Source organism: Episyrphus balteatus, chromosome 4 (assembly GCF_945859705.1).
Source record: "Episyrphus balteatus chromosome 4, idEpiBalt1.1, whole genome shotgun sequence".
NCBI lineage: Eukaryota > Metazoa > Arthropoda > Insecta > Diptera > Syrphidae > Episyrphus > Episyrphus balteatus.
The window spans coordinates 3,563,215-3,582,835 of record NC_079137.1 but is presented as its reverse complement, the minus strand read 5'-3'; the positions used below and the strand labels follow the sequence as shown (position 1 = coordinate 3,582,835).

The window sequence follows — 19,621 nt, the reverse complement described above, 5'->3', positions numbered from 1 at the left end:
TACGCATTTCAATTAGCTATAGCTTTCACCTTAAGCTCATTTCGACTTTTTTGTTTTGATAAGATCTTACCCCATTAATCACAAAACGTATTCGATCGGCTGTAAAATGATATTATTTCAGTAATTCATCATCATCATTATTCAGCTTACCAAAAGCGTCATTATGCTACATGTCTCCAATTTCAAATTAACTTGAATTGAATTCTTAAGATTTTCTCCGACTTTATTACGTCTTTGATTTATTCTTTTGCCATAATGTTAGTAGTAAATCATGATGATTAAAATGTATATAATGTTTATTATTATTATTATTATTTTTTTAATCTAATACCTAATCTTTCTCACTCTAAACAGAATATATTTTAATATCGAACGTGATGCCAAAGATAAGCTCGCGTAGGTATAATTTGACAAAACAATAACTATACGCATTGTTGTTTTGATAGATATTTATATATAAATTATTAAAGTTAATTATGATTGTTAATTGCTAAAGACATAACTTTTTAAAAGAAGAATCTGCGATTGATAATTTTTTTTTCTTTTTACATATTTTTTTTGTTTGTTTTTAAATAAATAACTATCATCAGTCTTGAATATTGAATTGAATAATATTGATAACAACAAAATTTCTGATTGCAGCAAAAAGTTGGATGACATATTCAAATGTTTTTTGTTTTTTTTTTTTTTTTTATACACGTGTATAATTTCCTCACTTTTCTTTTTTGAATCTTGAATTGAAGGATTTTTAGGTTTTTTTTTTTTATACAGCAGCACTTTTTTTTTATAGAAAGTGTGTTTTGTTTTTAGAATTTCTCTTAAGGATTAATTACATCATCGTTGGGTATCATTACATTGGCTTCAATATCTGAGAAAAGATCAATGAGATTATTTATTCCGATGAGATAGCCATCTTCATGGTTGCCAACTTTCCAAGTTGTATTATGATCAATGACATGGTTTGGTGGTAAATTGACAGTTTTGGCGAAATCAATAAGCCAGACACTTGCATGGGAACGGTCGTGAACGAATAGCAATGAACTTCCGATTATTTCATGGGTATGGAAGAAATCGGAACATTCAAGAGTTGCTCGAATTGCACGAAGACGTTGTAAGTAACGGGGCTGTAATGAAAGTAAACATTTTGAATACAAACTTTAATGGCTTTTTGAAGGTTTTGAACTTACCAAAACATGAGTATATCCTTCGATAAATTCCTCAAATGCCTTTTTGATTTGTTCTCGGGACTTTGTAGTTTTAAAGTCTTTTGAACTTGTTCCGTCACTTTTTTTGATACCCTTAATAGAAAAAGGTAAATTTGGAACTTTTTTTCTCTAAAAATTCTATAGTTTTTTGTTTACCTCAACTCTAAAACCTAATATAGCAGTGCTTGAAATCGTCTCACGCCAAACCATATACCTAGGTTTTGTAACACCTTTAGCTTTGTGTTCTTCTTCATTTGGTGCATCTGGGTCGATTTGTATCATTTTTTCGTACATATCTTTGCGAAGTTTTGGTTTTTCTTTAGCCTTGGATAATTCTTCTTCTAAGTACGTTCGTACACCAATTTTACAATCCATTACACATGGTTGATAGAAATCACTAAGCAGATCTTGTAATTGGAGATAAACTGTGAAATATAAAATCAATATAGTTTTGAATGAAAAAATAGTTGTTAAACTTACGTTCTCCATCTTCACTTGTTACTTTTCCTCTGTACTCTGGTACATAGGGACGAAGTACATCACGCATCAACACCTGAAAGCAATCTTCTTCTTTTGGACATAGCTTCTTTAGAACTGTTCCCGGTTCGGAGCCAGCTTTGAAATTTCCTTGATGACCAGCTAATTGAACCCAGGGATATCGTTTTTTCTTGTAAGTTTGAAAGAATGGTGTCCATTGAACTATGTTGCGGATTTTTCGCCATCCTGAGGGCTGAAAAGAAAAATGGTAATTTTTAAATATTTGACAGAAAAGTGTACAGATTAATAATATTAAAGATTTTACATTTAATCGTGTTGTATGAAAATTTTATGACAACTCAATAAAAACAACCCAGTAGCTGATTCTGTAGGAAAAAGTAGAATTTTCAAAAATGCAAAAATGTTAAATAATTGCCTTTTTCAATCCTTGTTGATTTAAGGTTTTAAAGAAAGATATTGCTCTTCAAAAATCGTCATCCGTTCGTAAAATCTGTTAAACCTTATCAACAAGAAATCGAGTGTCATTTTCATCACCGTATAAAACAATAGAGATTTTTTTCAAATTAACTACCTTTCAAAAATGAGTTTGGGTATTTACTTTAAAGAGATTTGGGTTGTTTGTACTAGAAAAAAAAAATTGAGACCTTCAGCTTGAAACCAATAGAAAACTATTTTTCGTCTTTGTTTTATACGCTGGATGAAAATCACACTCGACTTCGCGTCTTAAAGGTGCTTTTACCTTTTTAATGATTTGAGCTCCAAATGTATGCAATTTGATTTCTTTTATTGAAATGCACTTTGGGAACAAAAAATTCAAAATTGTTAGTACCTTATGTTTTTTTTTGTTGAACTTATTTTTGTTTTTAAATAATTTTGTAAGAAAATAGTACTTTAAATTAATTACATAAGTAATTTTTAGAAGTGTATGAACACTATGCCAACTTTTAAAAAAAGTTCAATCTCCCGTTTTCGAAAATTTGATTTTTTGAAAAAAATAACTAGGTAGTTTTTTTTTTCAAAAATCCAAAAATTCATTTTTTCAAAATTTAATTTTTGATTAACATTTACAAATTATTTTGAATACAAAAATAAACAGAACAGAATTGAAAGATAGGCCTTGTCCAAGAACTTGAAACTTGAATTTTTTACAAAATTGTTGGAGCTGGTTTTGGGAAAATTTTACTTTTCTAAAATTGGTGTATGACAGGTACCTACGCTAGTTTTAATTTATCAAAACATTTTTAATTTCGTACCTACGTCATTTTGCTACAAATTTATTAACAGACCTAAGTTTAAATAAAACTCAGTTTCCAACTTTTGTTTTTGTTCTGAAAAACCATGGTTTTTTAAATTCGTTATTATATAAAACTTTGAACATTTAATACTTTTTCTAAAACTCAAAACTGAAACAAATATAGAAATCCATTTTTTGCAATTCTATGTATTGTGCATAATAACACTGTACAAGTCGAAATCTTTGACAAGTGCGCTGTTGACTATTTCCCCCTATTTCGGACCTGAGAAATCGATTGGCATCATTAGTTTTTCGAATTATCGGTACGACTTCGAACAAAATTTTTTTCGGAAGTTTTTTCAATAATTTTAAACATTTTGTCCGGTTTTAAGTCATTTTTCTTGTATTGCTATTTTTTCTGCTCAAACGTTATTTACTACCAACATAAACTACTGGCTTTGTGAAATGTATATCTTAGTAACGAATGTGTTGCCGTTGTGTTTTAATACATTTTTTTTTTACATTTGAAGCCGATTTGTGAGAAAATTGCTTCTACCGCCTAAACGATTTAATCTTATCCTTCAGTCCCATATAATTTTTTTCTGTGAATAATCTAAATAATCCTTTTACTTATACATCATTTTATATATGCAATTAAAAATAAAGTTTTGAAAAAAAATTATTTTTAGTTAAAAAAGAAAAAACGGCAACACCGGCAATTTTTAACACATAGATTTAAAAGAATTTTTCATTGCCGACGTTTAAAAACAGAAATTATCAAAATTGGATCTGTAATTTGCTTTTGTTAGGTACTCCACTAAAACATAATAAAACGATAACAATGCAAAAAAATCCTAATTTTTTGAATTTTTTCAACAAAAACTTGCTAAATTGTTAAATAAATTGCATAAAATTGTTTATTTGTTTAATGCTGGTAGTAAATAACGTTTGAGTAGAATAAATAGCAATATAAACAAGAAAAATTACTTTAAACCGGGCAAAATGCTTAAAATTATTGAAAAAACTTCCGAAAAAAACTTTGTTCGAAGTCGTACCGATAAATCGAAAAACTAATGATGCCAATCGATTTCTCAGGTCCGAATTAGGAGGGAACAGTCAACAGAGCACTTGTCTCAAAAATTTTTTTGAAAAAACTTGCACAGTGTAATGTTAGGACAGGAATTTGTTTACGAAACCCTAAAAAAAATCTACACTAGACATATGTATGTACCTACATATTTATACCCGTATTAAGGCCATATTATTTAGAAACTTCAAAACTATTTTTACAACGAAAATAGTATATAGGGGAAGTGGGGGCAAGACCGCCTATGGGGGCAAGACGGTTTTTGTACTATGTTGTATGAAAAAATATTAAATTGGCAGGAATTTTAATATAAAATAAATGGCTTCTGGTAAGATGGATTATGTCTGTAAGTATGAGCAAGTTTGGTTGAAATCCTGAAAAGTTATAGCAAATTTTGTGATTTTTCATAAAATCGTCATGTTTTGTGTGAAAAGAAATTTGTACTTTTTTAAATGAAATATTTAAAAGTCTTAACTTTTTCTTTTTTTGTAATAAAAGTTGGGAACCGCGGAAAATATAGCATACATTTGTGATTATTGCAAAAAGATTCCAAATTTTAAGATAGAAACGGTTTTATTATCAACAGAAGTTGATAGGGCGGTCTTGCCCCCACTTTCCCTAGTTAATGGTCAAAGTTGGAAATTTCCCACTTATTGATCAAAACATTTGACATCTAAAACTCAAAAGTCAAATTTTTGTTAACAATAGGTCAACATGCAATTTTAAACATTCACTGATTTTGAAATTTTTCATCATAATAATTTTGTTGCTTGTAAAAAAGATTTTGTTTACATAAAAATTAATTTTAATACGCCTCGAAAATTAAATCCCATTCAAAAATTTCGACCGCAATTATATTTTTCCAATAAAATCATTTCGCAATTTTTATCAATACGATATTATACACACAACAAATGTATCTTTTTTTTGTTGTTGTTAATGTTTGATCGTTTGATGTAGTTCTCTTTGGAATTTCCATCAACATGACTGGAATAATCCATTATATCAATATCAGCTGTCAAAATGTTTTTATGGTAATATTTTAACACCTTCATTCAGACTAATATCTCTTATTGACAGATTTGTATTTGAAAATTATCAACAAAAAAAAATTCGTTTCAGTATAGAAAAACAAATTTTCTAAAAAATAATATTATTGTATCTTTTGAATTAAAAAAACCAAATGGGACAAAAAAGTTATTCCAAAGTTTTTCTTTGCTATAGTACGAACAAAGTTTCGAAATTTTACCAGAAAATAAAAGAGGCACATGATAATTAGGGTTGGTCAAAAAAATCGAAATTCTTTTTTTTGATTTGGTACTCCGAAAAATCGATTGCTAGACACCTCTAGAATATACACACCAAATATGAGCTCTTTATATCAATGGGAAGGTCCTCCGCTTTGCAATTTTCCATTTTTACATCAAGCTTCTACAAAAAAAAAATAATTTTTAATTGAGTTTTTACCAAATTTCTTTTCATATTCTTGTAGGAAATTGAACGCTCTACAAAAAAGGCCTTGAACACTTTTTTCGTTTATCTAACCGTTGAATAGATATTTGAGGTCCAAAAATCGAGAAAATCTTTAAAAATTCGTTTTTTGTTCTTAATTTTGTAACAAATTGAAAAATTATAATAATCAAACGCGCATGACATATTCTTGTTGGAAATTGATTGCTTCACAAAAAAGGTCTTATTAACTTTTTTCATTAATCTAACCATTCTAAAGATATTCGAGGTCAAAGTTAAAAAAAAAAATATAAAAACATTTTATATTTTTAAAAAATTTCCAATTCACTGAAACTTCATTATTTTTAAATTAAATAAAGATATATTCTTGTAGGGGCTTAAACGTTCTACAAAAAATTCTTGGAATCAAATTGATTGCTTTAACCGTTTAGAAGATATTCGTATCCAAACCAATGCTCACTGATTTCAATAGTTTTCTTATGACCCGTATGCATTGCGATTTGGATACGAATATCTTCTAAACGGTTAAAACAACCAATTTGAGGCCAAAGACTTTTTTGTAGAACGTTTAAGCCCCTACAAGAATATATCTTGCTAAATTGAAAATAATGAATTTTCAGTGAACTGGAACATTTTTAAAAATTCAAAATGTTTTTATAATTTATTTTAACTTTGACCTCGAATATCTTTAGAATGGTTAGATTAATGAAAAAAGTTAATAAGACCATTTTTGTGGAGCAATCAATTTCCAACAAGAATATGTCTTGCGCGTTTGATTATTATAATTTTTCAATTTGTTAAAAAATTAAGAACAAAAAACGAATTTTTAAAGATTTTCTCGATTTTTGGACCTCAAATATCTATTCAACGGTTAGATAAACGAAAAAAGTGTTTAAGGCCTTTTTTGTAGAGCGTTCAATTTCCTACAAGAATATGAAAAGAAATTTGGTAAAAACTCAATTAATAAAAAAATTATTTTTTTTTTTTGTAGAAGCTTGATGTAAAAATGGAAAATTGCAAAGCGGAGGACCTTCCCATTGATATAAAGAGCTCATATTTGGTGTGTATATTCTAGAGGTGTCTAGCAATCGATTTTTCGGAGTACCAAATAAAAAAAAAAAAATTTCAATTTTTTTGACCCACCCTAATTATAATGCATTAAAGCTTGCAAAGAGGATTTGTTAATTTACTTTTGTACAACCTTATTCTGCTATAAACTCAGACAACAATATTGTAATCTATATTTTACAATGAATCACCTTTGACACAATTGAGGATTTGTAGGCCAGTAAATGACAATCCCCAAAAAATAAGGTAACAACTGAATTGTTTTACTTATTTGTTTAAAAATTTAATGTCATTATTGTTTAATTTCAAGTTAATTATCGTTATTTATTACTCTATCTGTTGAACTTAAAGTTGTAATGAAAAATTTAAACAAAAACAAAACGCTTTTATTGACGAACAATTTTATTAAGTCTCAAGGTTCATATTGATAGCCTAGTTTTAAATAATCTCAAAACATTAAAAGTTTATAGCTGCTAAACAATGAAGTTATTTTTGTAAAAGCTTTACTAATTAATTTTGTTTTTTATTTTCCTTTTCAGATATATATTTTCAAGCTTCGAATATGAAAAAGGTAAGCAAAATTCAACTTATAATAAAACATTTTATATTTGTTTTATAAAAATACCAAAATGTCCCCTATATAAATTCGAGGTAGAACTATTGACTACAACAAAACATGTTGTATTTATAAACTATTTCTAAACGTACCTTTGTTTCTTGTTCCTTCGCTTGTTCTGACGACGAAGTCGGAACATCCGAATCCCACTCTGAACTCAAGTCATCACTCGATGCATACCCATAATCCCTTGGCATCGGAACTTCCAACAACATTTTCGAGTACTGAACATATCCCGAACACAAAGCTCCATTTGAAGGTGATGAAGATCGCCTTGAACTTATAGGCGATCTTCTTCCAAATGGTATACTCCTTTCCCCACCGCCACCAGCTAATTCCAAACCTCCAGTTCCATAAATTGTCAATCCTGTTGGAGGTGTTATCGATATTCCATGAGCTTCTGCAAATGCTTTACTACATTTTCTCTGGTGTAATAGATTATCTTTGGATTTTTTTCTCAAGATCTTTTTGTACGTTACATCTGTCGGTGTTGCCAATTGATCTTCATCATCAACATCGGCATAATTCTCTTCAACAGCAGCAGTTGCAGTGGCGCCATCTTCTTCTCCATCTTCTCTCAGTGAAAGACTGGAAATGATATCTTTCTCTTCATCAGAATTCTCCTCTTCATCATCATCATCATCTTCGTCATCTGAAAATTTCACCTTGTGAACATCTTCCGGTGCAATATCGGGAAAATGCAACAATTTGACTGTAACCTTTTTTCCAGCTGCATTGTAGTAGACCTCTTTTGCACTCATTTTATCAAAATCTTCGTAAATTTTCACTTGAGGATATGCACACGTAGACATTATTCTTTATTGAAATCGTAAGTACCTCGTCAACAACCTCGACAAACATCTGTTCACATGATTTGAAAAAAAAAAAATACTTTGCATGTAGATTTTAAAGCTATAGCGCAAAAAAGGGAAGAAGAACTCTCGCAGATTTATTCTTCTCTGATAATAAAAATAATTATTGTTTTCATGCAATAAAATTTTTTAATTTGAGATTCATTAAAGAAAGAACTCCGACGACGTGGACGTAGAATTCGATTGAGAAGCCAGCAGCTAGCGAAAGCGTCGAGTCGTTGAGAGATTTGACCTATCAAGTGTGTTGTGGGTGGGTGGTCAGAAACGCTATAGTCACGATCGTTTTTCTGCTATAAAGTACTTTGCTCAATTATTATTTAATTCAATTCGCGTTCCGTTGGCAATTCCATGTCTCTATTTGTAGTTTGTTATTCTTTTTTTTTTCTTTATTATTATTTATTTTCACGCCTTGGCCTTGATGATTGTGAATAGAGTGGATGTGTGTTCCTTTTTGAGTTTAGAAGTTTTTTTTTTTTTTTATTATTTTAGATAAATTGTACGCCGACGACGATTATGGTACAAACTATTTTAGAGTGTCGATTTTTCATATGTACTGTAAAAGAACACACACAGAGTTGATGATGATCATAGTTAAATTGATAAATTATACTTATAATCCTGATCATGCTGTAAACGAATGAACTAGGTATACAACTTGTATCTCAAGATGTACTTAATGTAATAAATATGCGTATCTTTTTTGAAAATGATTCATTTTTATTGACTAAATTACATAAGTAGAAACGTTTATCTTGTAAAATTAACCTATAGAGACTTTAAAGGCGTCATTCCCAAAGTATCAAAAACAAGATAAGCGTTTTTATTTAATTACTGTTACAAAATCTCATTTATCTTATCTGATTATACTTATGTGGTTTACCTAATTATTTCATATTCAATTTAATTGTTACTTTCACTAATTATATGAGAGGGATTCTGAATAGAGTTCAGATTTCATATTTATTGTGTTTTTTTATTTTCAGAACCTATTTTACTGAAAAGTTATTTTATACTGAAAATTGGTGGGAAACTAGTTTCAAAATGAAGTTGTGTAATTTTGAAAAAAATCTTATTTTTTAGATGTTTTTAATGAACATATATTTAAGAATATTGTTCGAAATTTCTCATTGATAATACGATTATGAAGACGTTATAAGTTAGTTTACATGGTTCCCAGAATTTTTAAACCCGTTTTTCTCGAATTTGGTGATGAGAATTTCTCCTAAATTTCTTTATCGATCGAGTTGAAATTTTTACACAATCTTCCTAGATACTTTTGCCAGGTAATGAACGAAGGAATATTATTCTGACAATAATTCGATTTTTTCAGCCACTTTAAAGTGAAAATTTTCTTGGTAAAAAATGATTTTTTACTTGGGGATGGCGCCATTTTGTCAAAAATCCAAACTTTGACTATTCTTTCGTTCATTGCCTGTATTCATCTATTCTTAAAAATAAATCTTTTGGTTTTTAATAACACCGGCACACAAAATAAAAAAAGTGTCATGTACCAGGAACCAGACCTATCTTTCTATATGTTTTTGGGCACGCTGAATCCGAATTTCAAGTCAGTTTGGCCCGGTCACCCTCCAGTTTTGAGTAAAATTTAAAAAAAAGACCCCAAAAAAGGCAAAAAACTTCCTTTTTTTAGTTTTTTGCATTTTACTCAAAACTGGAGGGTGACAGGGTCAAACGGACTTGAAATTCGGATTCAGCGTGCCCGAAAACATATAGAAAGATAGGTCTGGTTCCTTTTACATGACATTTTTTTATTTTGTGTGCCGGTGTAATTTGAATTTTAAATTATTTGAATTAGAGATATCTTCCTCTAGGAGATCTACTACAAAAATAACGAAAAAGCACTTGCGATTGCAAAAAATTTTCAAAACTTTGCAAAATCGGTTGCAAATTAGTTAATGTTTCTCTGTCATTCATTTTTGAGGCATGTTTTAAGTATCAAGTCTCGTGCGATAATACTTCAATTGATTATTCGAATAGTAGCTAATATCCATTTTTTTACTACTTATTTAAACTTTTTTTTTTTTAGTGTATCTATGATCGGTTTTACGCGAAAAACGCTCCTGTTGTCCTGAGTTTTTTTTTTTTTTTGGATAGACAGTAGGGCTGCAGAGTATTTAAAAGCTAAAGTGAAGTGTATATATTTAAGTCTTTGATTGTATAAAAAATCATACTTTTTTGGCCAAAAAAAGATTTTTCTTATTTTTTCATTTAAATAGAGTTTCCACATTTTCGTTCAATCATTTTAATAATTTTTTTCACAAGACTTTTGTTTATCATTTTCAACATTTCTTAATCTGAGCAAACTACAAAGATATTAAGAACTTTGTTATATGACATTTTTTTTCTTTTTCAATAAGGTTGAACATATAAAAGTTCCCATTTTAAAAGTAAAAACCCTATTTTCAGTATCAACTTATTTCTCAATAAACACAAAATTTAACCTCCAAATTTTTTAATCAAAATTGTGATAGTTGGTTTTTAACATTTTAATTTTATTTTAAATGATTTTGAAATTGTGTAATATTTAGTTAAACTTTTAGCAAGTCCTTAAAAGTTTTGAAATTAACTGGGTTCGTTCCTCTTTCATTTATGTTGTTCATTATTCGAAAAAAAAAACTTTTTGTGGTGTAGCTTTTCAACCTCAAGCTGGAACTAAGCAATAATTGACAAATTTTTAGAAACTAATCATTTTACTTCAAAAAATTAGAAAAAAATTGTTTTCCAACCACTTGTTTTTTGTTTTCCGTACAAAGTTCTATTTAAAATTTTGAATACAAAAATCAGAGAATGTGGAAATACTGGACAATCAAGGTACAAATTACAATATATGGGACATTTATACGTTCCGGGTATCTATAATAAAAACCCGGGACAAGCTATAGAAATACGGGACAGTCCCGGCTAAACTGGACGGATGGTCAGCGTAACTATATCACATCTGGACAGGTCCTACACTAACATTTTTTTCTTGGATAGTTATCTTTACTCTGTTTATTCTTCGTTAAAAAAAGCTCCTTTTATTTCTATCCTAAAACAATGGCACTGTAATACTCGCTCTATAAGGAATGCCATTCTGTTTTTAAGATCTTATTTTCTGCTTCTGTTTCCTCATTCATATTTATATCCTGTTTTTCATAGTGAATACTTGCATTTGAAGCCTTAGTCTTATCAATTTAAAATAGCTATCTGTATTAGGGTCCATTCTACAACTTTTTTTATACAAAAATGTTAAAATTAACTAAAATTTTAATACTTGGAAATTGTTTGATAAGTTTTTGTATTGAAAAAATGTTGTACTCTGCAGTTTTTATCTAAACACAAAAAGTTATTCACATTTCACTAAGTAATAGACTGACGGGATTCGATTTGTAATTTCATTTGAAATAGGAACAAAGGATCCATAAAGTTTTTTAAATTAATACTTTTGTTGAAAGGCATTTATTCTATAGCTTTCAAGGATCTGGCAAATACGACATTCTAAAATCCATATTTTAAACATATAAAAGATTCTCCGATGTTAAAAACTTTAATTTTCAAAAAGACATCCTTGTTTCAAATTCTATCTAAGAACTTTTAAACTTAATGAAAAGGTAAAGCACCTGTTTTTCAAAGCAAAATTCCTATCACACATTTCTCAAGTTGTCGGAAGTCTCTTAGGATACAATAAAATTATAACTTGGGTAGCGACTGTAAATTTCCAAATTTCATCAGATTTAGTCGCAAAATTTCAAGTGAAAAGAAGACAAAATATCAATAAGGTAATTTGTTGTAAGAATACGATTTTAAGGCAAACGACAAATTTTTGTTGTTTGTTTTTTGGATCATTGAAGCAAAATAAAATTGAAGCGCCGCATTAGTTTCTCAGAAAAATAGTATGTATTGAATCTTAAAAGTTGTATCCAAAAAATAAAAAAATTCTAAGTGATAATTTTTTCAGAAAACATAATTTGCACTCTATCTACCTCTCTCTACAGTTCTTTATCGAACGAATTGATCTATAGTCGTGTGTGGACCATGATGAAATTCTAACAATTGTTTCAATAAATTCATAAAAATTCAAATAAAAAAACCCAAACCAACAATTTGAAAAAATTTTCTTCGGCGTTTTTTTTTTTTTTTTTTTGTTTCCTGCTGACGTCTATCCGTGTTTAAGCCTATACGCTCTTTAAGAAAAAAATTATAGTAAAAACCTACTAAACAACCCATAACAGCTGTATTGGTTTAAGGGATCTGCGTTTTTTTAAATATTTAAATATGATAATTTAGCAACAAAAACATTCTTTTTATTCAAAATAGAAGCAGTTTTGGTCTAGCTTGTGACGTCAATCTATTTCCAGTATCATAGACGACGAATATTTTATACAGACTCATCATACGAAGTTCACTTTATCTATCTCATTTAAAAAGAAAATTGATAAACCATTAATAAAATAAATTAAATGGGTATTAAAAATGAAAAAAAGATTCAAACTAGCTTGACGTTTTTTTTTTTGTTTTAATTAATAAAAGTTATTAATCTACCATTAATATTAAAATTAGTTTTGAAATTCTAATTTTTGAAATGGGATCGAAAAATGTATTAAAAAAAATTACCTATAGAAAATAGAAAAATACCTTTGAGGCTAGTCATCAAAACATTTGGGTGCAAATTCCCCTCCTTAAATATTAGAATTCAAAGTAATTTCATGGAATTTTAATAAGAGGTAAGAATCGACCAAGATATTTTGCTTTAAGAAGACTTCAATAGCATTTTACTACAGGCTTAAGAATAAAAAAAAGTTCTACAAAACCATTCTCTTGAATATCGAATATCTACTCATTTTTGAACAAACTCTCAAAATCTTTTCGAATTTAAAAACAAAATGTAGATTTCTTTCATTATGACGCACCACGCAACGCATAGTCAAGTATATTATATATAGCATTTAAACTAGCCCCGAGATCCGAAAAAAGGGTAACGTGTTTGACCAGTATAAATGTAATATGTTCATCTGTTCCATCATAACTTCTGAAATACTTATCGTAATTTGAAAAATGAGGTATCATTAGAATTGCCTTGCTTGTCTTTTGGTTATAAGCTATGACATTCGTAGTCGTACCTCGTTAACATGATATACATAAGTATGCCTTTAGGTTATAGTTTTTAAAATTATTTCTTATAGTATTTTCGTGTTTCGTGAAAAAATTTCAAAGCCGCTGTTTATGAATTTAGCTCCTTTAAGGTGCCGTATTCAATTTGAAGTGATGTTTTATAATTTGGAACATCCGTAAAACCAAAGCGCTTCCAGCGATACCTCATATGTCAATTGTCTATTATTAGTTTAGAAGTTATGATGGAAAAAATGAATACACATTGAATTTACCGTAGTCGGGTACCAGGCTCTGTTCAAAAATTCGCGTCAGCTATCTCAGACTGAGACATGAACTTGGTTTGAAAGACAGAAGAATTAGTTTAGTCAAATTTAAAAAGAAATTTGAAGAAAGATCAAGACGAAAAAATTGACACGTTTTCTTTTTAGGGCAAATTGCATGAAATTCCTTAATATCTTTTTCCATCGAAAATAATTTGTTGTTAGCAAATAAAAATATTAAACTTTTCTCAACTTGGAATTTGCAATTTAATACCTAAAAAAAAATTGAAAAAATGTGTCAAATTCAACAGGACAGCTCCTGTAATTAGCGGTGACTTCCATTTAATCTCAAGACTCAAATTTCTACTCAAGGTCATTTTTTAAAGCTTTGTATCAATTGAAACCGTACAACAAAAAAGTTTGAACAAGCTTATAAATCAAGCCGGCAAAATGATATTGTGTCATTTAGAAAACCACAAGATAAACAAACGTTACTATGAAGCACTAACAATTTAGAGATAATTTGTAACCTAAGTGGTTTCTATCCAAACTAGACTACGTCTTAATTTTTCAAAAAAAAATCGAAAGCGGCTCTCAAGCCCCTCCTTAAAAAATATTTCTAACTACAGCCCTGTCTCATGTTCGTTCAGGCTCACTGCTTTTTTTATATACAAGTATGTTGTAGGTATCACAAATAAGGCGTTATTTGATAATTATTATTATTAGTCTACAATACATTTAAATTTCAAACTTCCGACGTCAACACCCACAACTTTATAGTGAAGCATTTTCGGTATAGGTAGTAAACAAAAATTTCAACTTGAAGAAAAAAAAGTGCGTTTGCCGTATTTATTTGGCAAATATTCACCAGTTGGCAGCTTTGAAAAAAAAACACACACGATTCAATGTGTTGTTGAACAAACAACGCAATGCGCCGAGAAAGCTCAAGCCTACAAAAAATACAAAATGTATATTTATAAAAAAAAAAAAAGAAAAAAAGTCAAAAGAGCAGCAGAAAAAACGTTTATAACTTGCGAAATGTCAAACATCATAACTTTTTTAGTACAACACAAATACTCGTTTAGAAAAAATGGAATACAGAATTTAAGTTTTAATTCAACCAATGTGCGTCTCATTCAAGTTTGCAAAGTTAATTTATTCCCATAAGTTTGATAAGCGCTGCTGCTGACGAGTCTTGGGGTATTTTTCTATAAAGTCTAGTTAGCAACCTATAAACATAAATACGAACGTCACTACTTTTGATCGGCTAGAAAAGATGAGAAACATTAAACAAAAAATTTTGTAACTGATAAGCATATGATGGCAATTACTACGTCATTGATGTTGACTGATTTATTATATCATTAAAATTAAGTTATTCATTCATTCTACTTTTTTTTATAGATACCGTTTATACAGCATGATCAGAAAATTATTATTAAAAACAAATAAAAAATAATACAACTGTTTGTACTACATACAAAATAAATTTAAAAAAAATGAAAAAAAAAATAATAAACCAGATTCTTACATTTTTTAACGTGCTCTGAACAACGAACGGTGCGGTCTGGAGGTTTATTTTAAAAATTAATTAAATAAAACACGAACTTTGCGCTATACTACGACGACAACAACGACGGGTGGAGGTTTGGTTTGGTTTGTTATTTGTTGTTGAAACAAAAAATAAAGTGTCGAAATATTAGACTTCCGCGGGAACGGAACACAATCAACGGCCGACCGCGATCACTTCATAACATTGACTAGAGAGTCTTTGAGTAGAGACGACAACGAGCCGAAATCAAGATATAGAGAATTATTATAGTTCCAGTATTTTATTTTTTGCGTGGCGAAAGCAACCGCAAAAGAAACTTTATACAATAACGTCATCAACTGAAAAAAAAAAAAAATATTAAATCGCGAGTTATAGGCAGGGTTGGCTTAGTGATATTATAGTAGGGCGTTACTGATGGAAAAAAAGGAGTGCTAATGATACTTTTTGGTATTGTAGTTGTTTGCAGCCTAATTTTTTAGTTGAATTTTGTTGAAAGTCAGACCAGAAATCAATGTTGCATCAGTTTACCGATTTTTTTGTTGCTTTATAACGTTAAAACGTTTCTTTAATAAAAATTATTTGTAGAAATTGAGTGAAATTTATTAAAATATGTATAACTGTGTGGGGATAAAAACCGCCTGGGCCGCAACAGATGACTGGAAGCATTTTGAGGGAAGGGAAAAGGGGGTGTGGTGCGAAAACTTTTTTATGATCCCTGGCAAAAGTATAAGACTGTTAAAAAAAATGTTAAATAAAATCTATTATTATCAAATAATATATAATTAAATTAAAAAAATCTAAAAGACTTTTATTTTGATATATTTTTTTTTAAATCCTTAAAACATTAAGAAAAATGCTAAAAACCAACTTTTCAATTATAAGAAAGTTTTAAGGAAATAAACTTTTTTTTGTTTAAATTAAACTTCTATTTTAATTTTAAAATAATTATTATTAGTATTCGATTTTTGATGAAAGCCAAAATAGGCCTTTTTTCGCTATTAAAATTGATAATAGAGGTGTTTTTGTTTTTTTCTGTAATATGTATGCATGTGTGTGTTTTATAAATAACCACAAGTTTTAGAAATAAACAAAATTTTTCAAACATGTTTGATTAAAATAAGACCGTAAAAAATCGAATAGTTAATATTTTTTTTTTCAAAATAAAATTCAATCTTACTTGATATCACAAAAAACTACAATTTTAATTGACTTTTTTTGTAAATATTTTTGATGTTATGTAAAAAAATGACCAAAATAAAAGTTGTAGATCTTTTAATAGTCTACAACTTTTGTATTTGTTTTTTTTTTTTTTTTATTGAACGTATCCTTTTGTTATAAATCATAAAAATCTGAGTTTTCGACCTAATTTTTTTTTCCTTCCTTACTGCAACATCCAGCCATTTGTTGGAATCCAATCTAGTTTTCCCTGTACATTAATCATTGAGTATAAATTTTTTCAATATTTATATTCTGCTACTATTTTTTTTTTAGGTTTGGGTTGCGGAATTCTGCGAGTGCCAAAATTCTATTTTCATAATTCGGTGAACTCATAATAATTCTAAAAATTGTTTCGTTACCAAAAAGTTGTATGCATTTTAATTTATAACTCTAAGGCCCTATTTATTCACTCTCAATTATATTTAAAATCGCCAGGAAAAATCTGTCAAATAGCATAAAAAATTTTAAAATTTCCCTTTTGTGAATAAATTGAGCCTAACACATTTAAAGTTTGTATTTTAAATTATCAGAATTATGATTGTAATGAACTTTGGTCACACAAAATTTAAGAAATCAGAACAAGAACCAGTTTCTTTTTTTTTTCAATTTTTTGCCTCTGAAAACTGTTTTGGGCACTTGTTTATATTTTTTCTGTTTTTCAAATGCTATTCAACCGAAATTCTATTATGAATCAGAAAATCTGTAATCTTTGTAAATATAAATAATCCAATAATGCCAAAATAAGTGCCACTATCCAAACAATTATGCCCAGTTTTTTCATTAATTTTGACAGCATTTTTCTATCTTTGGTCGCAGAATAGTGTATGCAAGTTACCTTTATAGAAAGGTCTCCGACTTACTACCTTTTCTCGCGGAGTTTAGTTTCAACGACTGAAAAATATTTTTTTTGATGTTTTTACTTTTTTTATATTTATGTTATTAGAAAAAAAAAATTTGGCGCTGAATTAAACTCTTGCAAACTGCACTGTCGATAGTTTTTTTTTTTTGTTACAAATGCGATACTGCGAAGGTAGGCACTTTTCGTAGGCGGGTAAATCCCTTTCTTAAGACCATGTCCCTTACACAATTTCTTAAAATAACGTTCCCATTAGCAGCCACCACTTTTAATATTCAATTCGCGTCTAAAACTCTTTAGAATTGAGTCATAAGTCAAATATTACGCATACGCCCCAGTGACCATCAAATTTCATTTCAATTTAATCAATGACTGAGAGTGAAAATCGTTGTCTTTTATTCATCTTTTAATGATTGTTAAAATTGTATAGTCGAAGATCTCGGAACCCAATCAAAAAAATGAAATATTGTGGTAAAAATCATTAAACAAAATGCCGAAAATTGACGCAGCTTTTACTCGTATTTAACTGCCTATTGGAAAAAATAGTAAGAATATTTTGAAGTTTGTACCATATTTTGTTATAGGTACACAAACATATGGCTCCTTAAGTGATACAAATTAAAAAAGAAACTACATATGTGCATGTTAAATGTAAAAAAATAAAAATAATATCTAAAAAAATTCAAAATTTCATATTTAAATATAAAAAAAAAAAAAAAACAAAAGACCACGACTTTTTTTCCAAAGCACAATTTCAAACATGTTTGGTTTTTTTTTTAATTATATTTTTTGTGCTTTTTCTATTTTTGAGCAAACAAATTATCTAGTGTAATTTCCAGGACCCATACAAAACAAAAAAGTTGAAAAGACATTTTCGTCTCTGCCCCATTCAGAGAACTTCGTTATATAGTTTGTGTGAGATTTATCAATAGTATTGCGCTTTGAGAATTCCACAAAATATTTGTACAGATAGTGAATAATCCATTAATTTCACAACTCTACATTGATGACGTTTATTTTTTTTTTATGGTAAAACCATTCATTAATAATTCCATAACAAGACCGTAAAGTAACTGTCATATACATTAAACAAAAATCATTCACACATTCACCACCTACCTTCTTTCTTGAAGCCTCCGCACTTATGACATATAAATCAACAATTCCCAGCAAACAATCGTCACAGCGACACACGTCATCACCAAGTACCATCGAACCCAATGAACCTATGCTACTTGTTGAGTCGAGCGAATCAGTGCGGCACAATCGGCTACCACCGGGTCCAGTTTGTGCAACAGCGTCAATTTTGCGAGCCAACAATTGTTCCATAAGTGTTCGGGGACGTGATGATGAAGGAAACAAAGCCATTTTATATAGAAGTTGTTGTTGTTGGTGCTGTCTGAGAGTAATAACAGGTCTCTTCATTGAGTATAGTCCGTAAAATGAATAAAAGAAATAATCTTGTTGCTATTTTCTATTCAATTTGTTATTTTTTTGATTTGGTGAGAAACTGATTGATAAATGAATACATCTGAAAAAAATAAGAAAACAAAAAATAAACAAAAATAAAACTTTCTCGTAAGGTGTTTTAAAGAAAAAATCAAACTTGAAGGAACAAAAACAAGTATTGAAAGTTAAAATTCAAAATTTTTGGTATTTCAAAATTTAACGGATGACATTTTTAAACCGTAACAGTATTTTATTTCCCAGTATTTTAATCTGTAGCAACTAATTTCCCTATCGGCTCATAGAGGGCAGCACTAAACATTGAAAATAATTTAAAAAAAGAAACAGGTAAGCCAAATTCCATGAATGACTTTACTTCATTAGGATACAACATAAAGAAATACATAGAAGTTATCGGAAAGGAACTAAATAAAAACATATAGAAATTTTACTTTTAGTTATTTGACCATATAAAGTACCCATAAAACTTTTCAAAATCTTTTGTTCTTCATTGTTAGAAATCATTCAATAATGTGAATCAGTTATTTGTTTTATTAAAGTAAATAATAATTAAAATAAAAATTTTTATAGTTCAATAAAAATGTCCAAACAGTAACTAGAAACCGAAAATGTATGAACTCGTTTTTGAAATCCTTTGTTTCTGTCTCTTGGTTATCAATAGATCAATAGTTCGAATTAATATTAATTAAAGCTGTTAACAATGTAAATTTATTTAACCAATTAACTTTATGTTGTGTCATTTAAGAAAAAAACAACATTTTGAAGAGTAAGAAAGTTTATTTTTTTTAGTGCAAACAGTTGATTTTTTTAATTCTAAGGGAGATTGGGAAAATTTATATGGAATGATGACGTTCCAAGAACAAGAATGATACCTACTGTTATTTTTTAAATGTATAACCCTGTTTGGATATAACTTTTGAAAAAGGAATCTTAGGCTGGTCGACAAGGAATTGAATACTCTGTCATTTGAAACAATACCGATTAAAGCCGTGTTTAATTGGTACTCAGTATTTTACTGAGTAAACATTTTATGCTATAAATAACAAAGAACGATTACGTTGAAGGATCAAAAATGTATAAATAAGAACATATAAGAACTTTTGTTT

At 28.9% G+C, this 19,621-nt stretch overlaps 1 protein-coding gene across 2 annotated transcripts; it reads right to left on the bottom strand.

Annotated features, from left to right (window-relative positions):
- Positions 1-202: 202 nt before the first annotated feature.
- LOC129919107 (inositol-trisphosphate 3-kinase A) lies at positions 203-18,473 on the bottom strand. Of its 2 annotated transcripts, XM_055999954.1 has the most exons (6): positions 14,954-15,204; positions 7,271-8,603; positions 1,686-1,935; positions 1,362-1,630; positions 1,188-1,298; positions 203-1,124 (listed from the first exon to the last, which is right to left on the bottom strand). In XM_055999954.1, exons 2-6 carry the CDS (start codon positions 7,988-7,990, stop codon positions 819-821), a joined length of 1,656 nt encoding a protein of 551 aa, XP_055855929.1. In that variant the 5' UTR covers positions 7,991-8,603; positions 14,954-15,204; the 3' UTR covers positions 203-818. The 2 variants fall into 2 exon arrangements, with proteins under 2 accessions (XP_055855929.1, XP_055855930.1); XM_055999955.1 differs by lacking the exons at positions 7,271-8,603; positions 14,954-15,204 and adding an exon at positions 18,168-18,473.
- Positions 18,474-19,621: the final 1,148 nt, after the last annotated feature.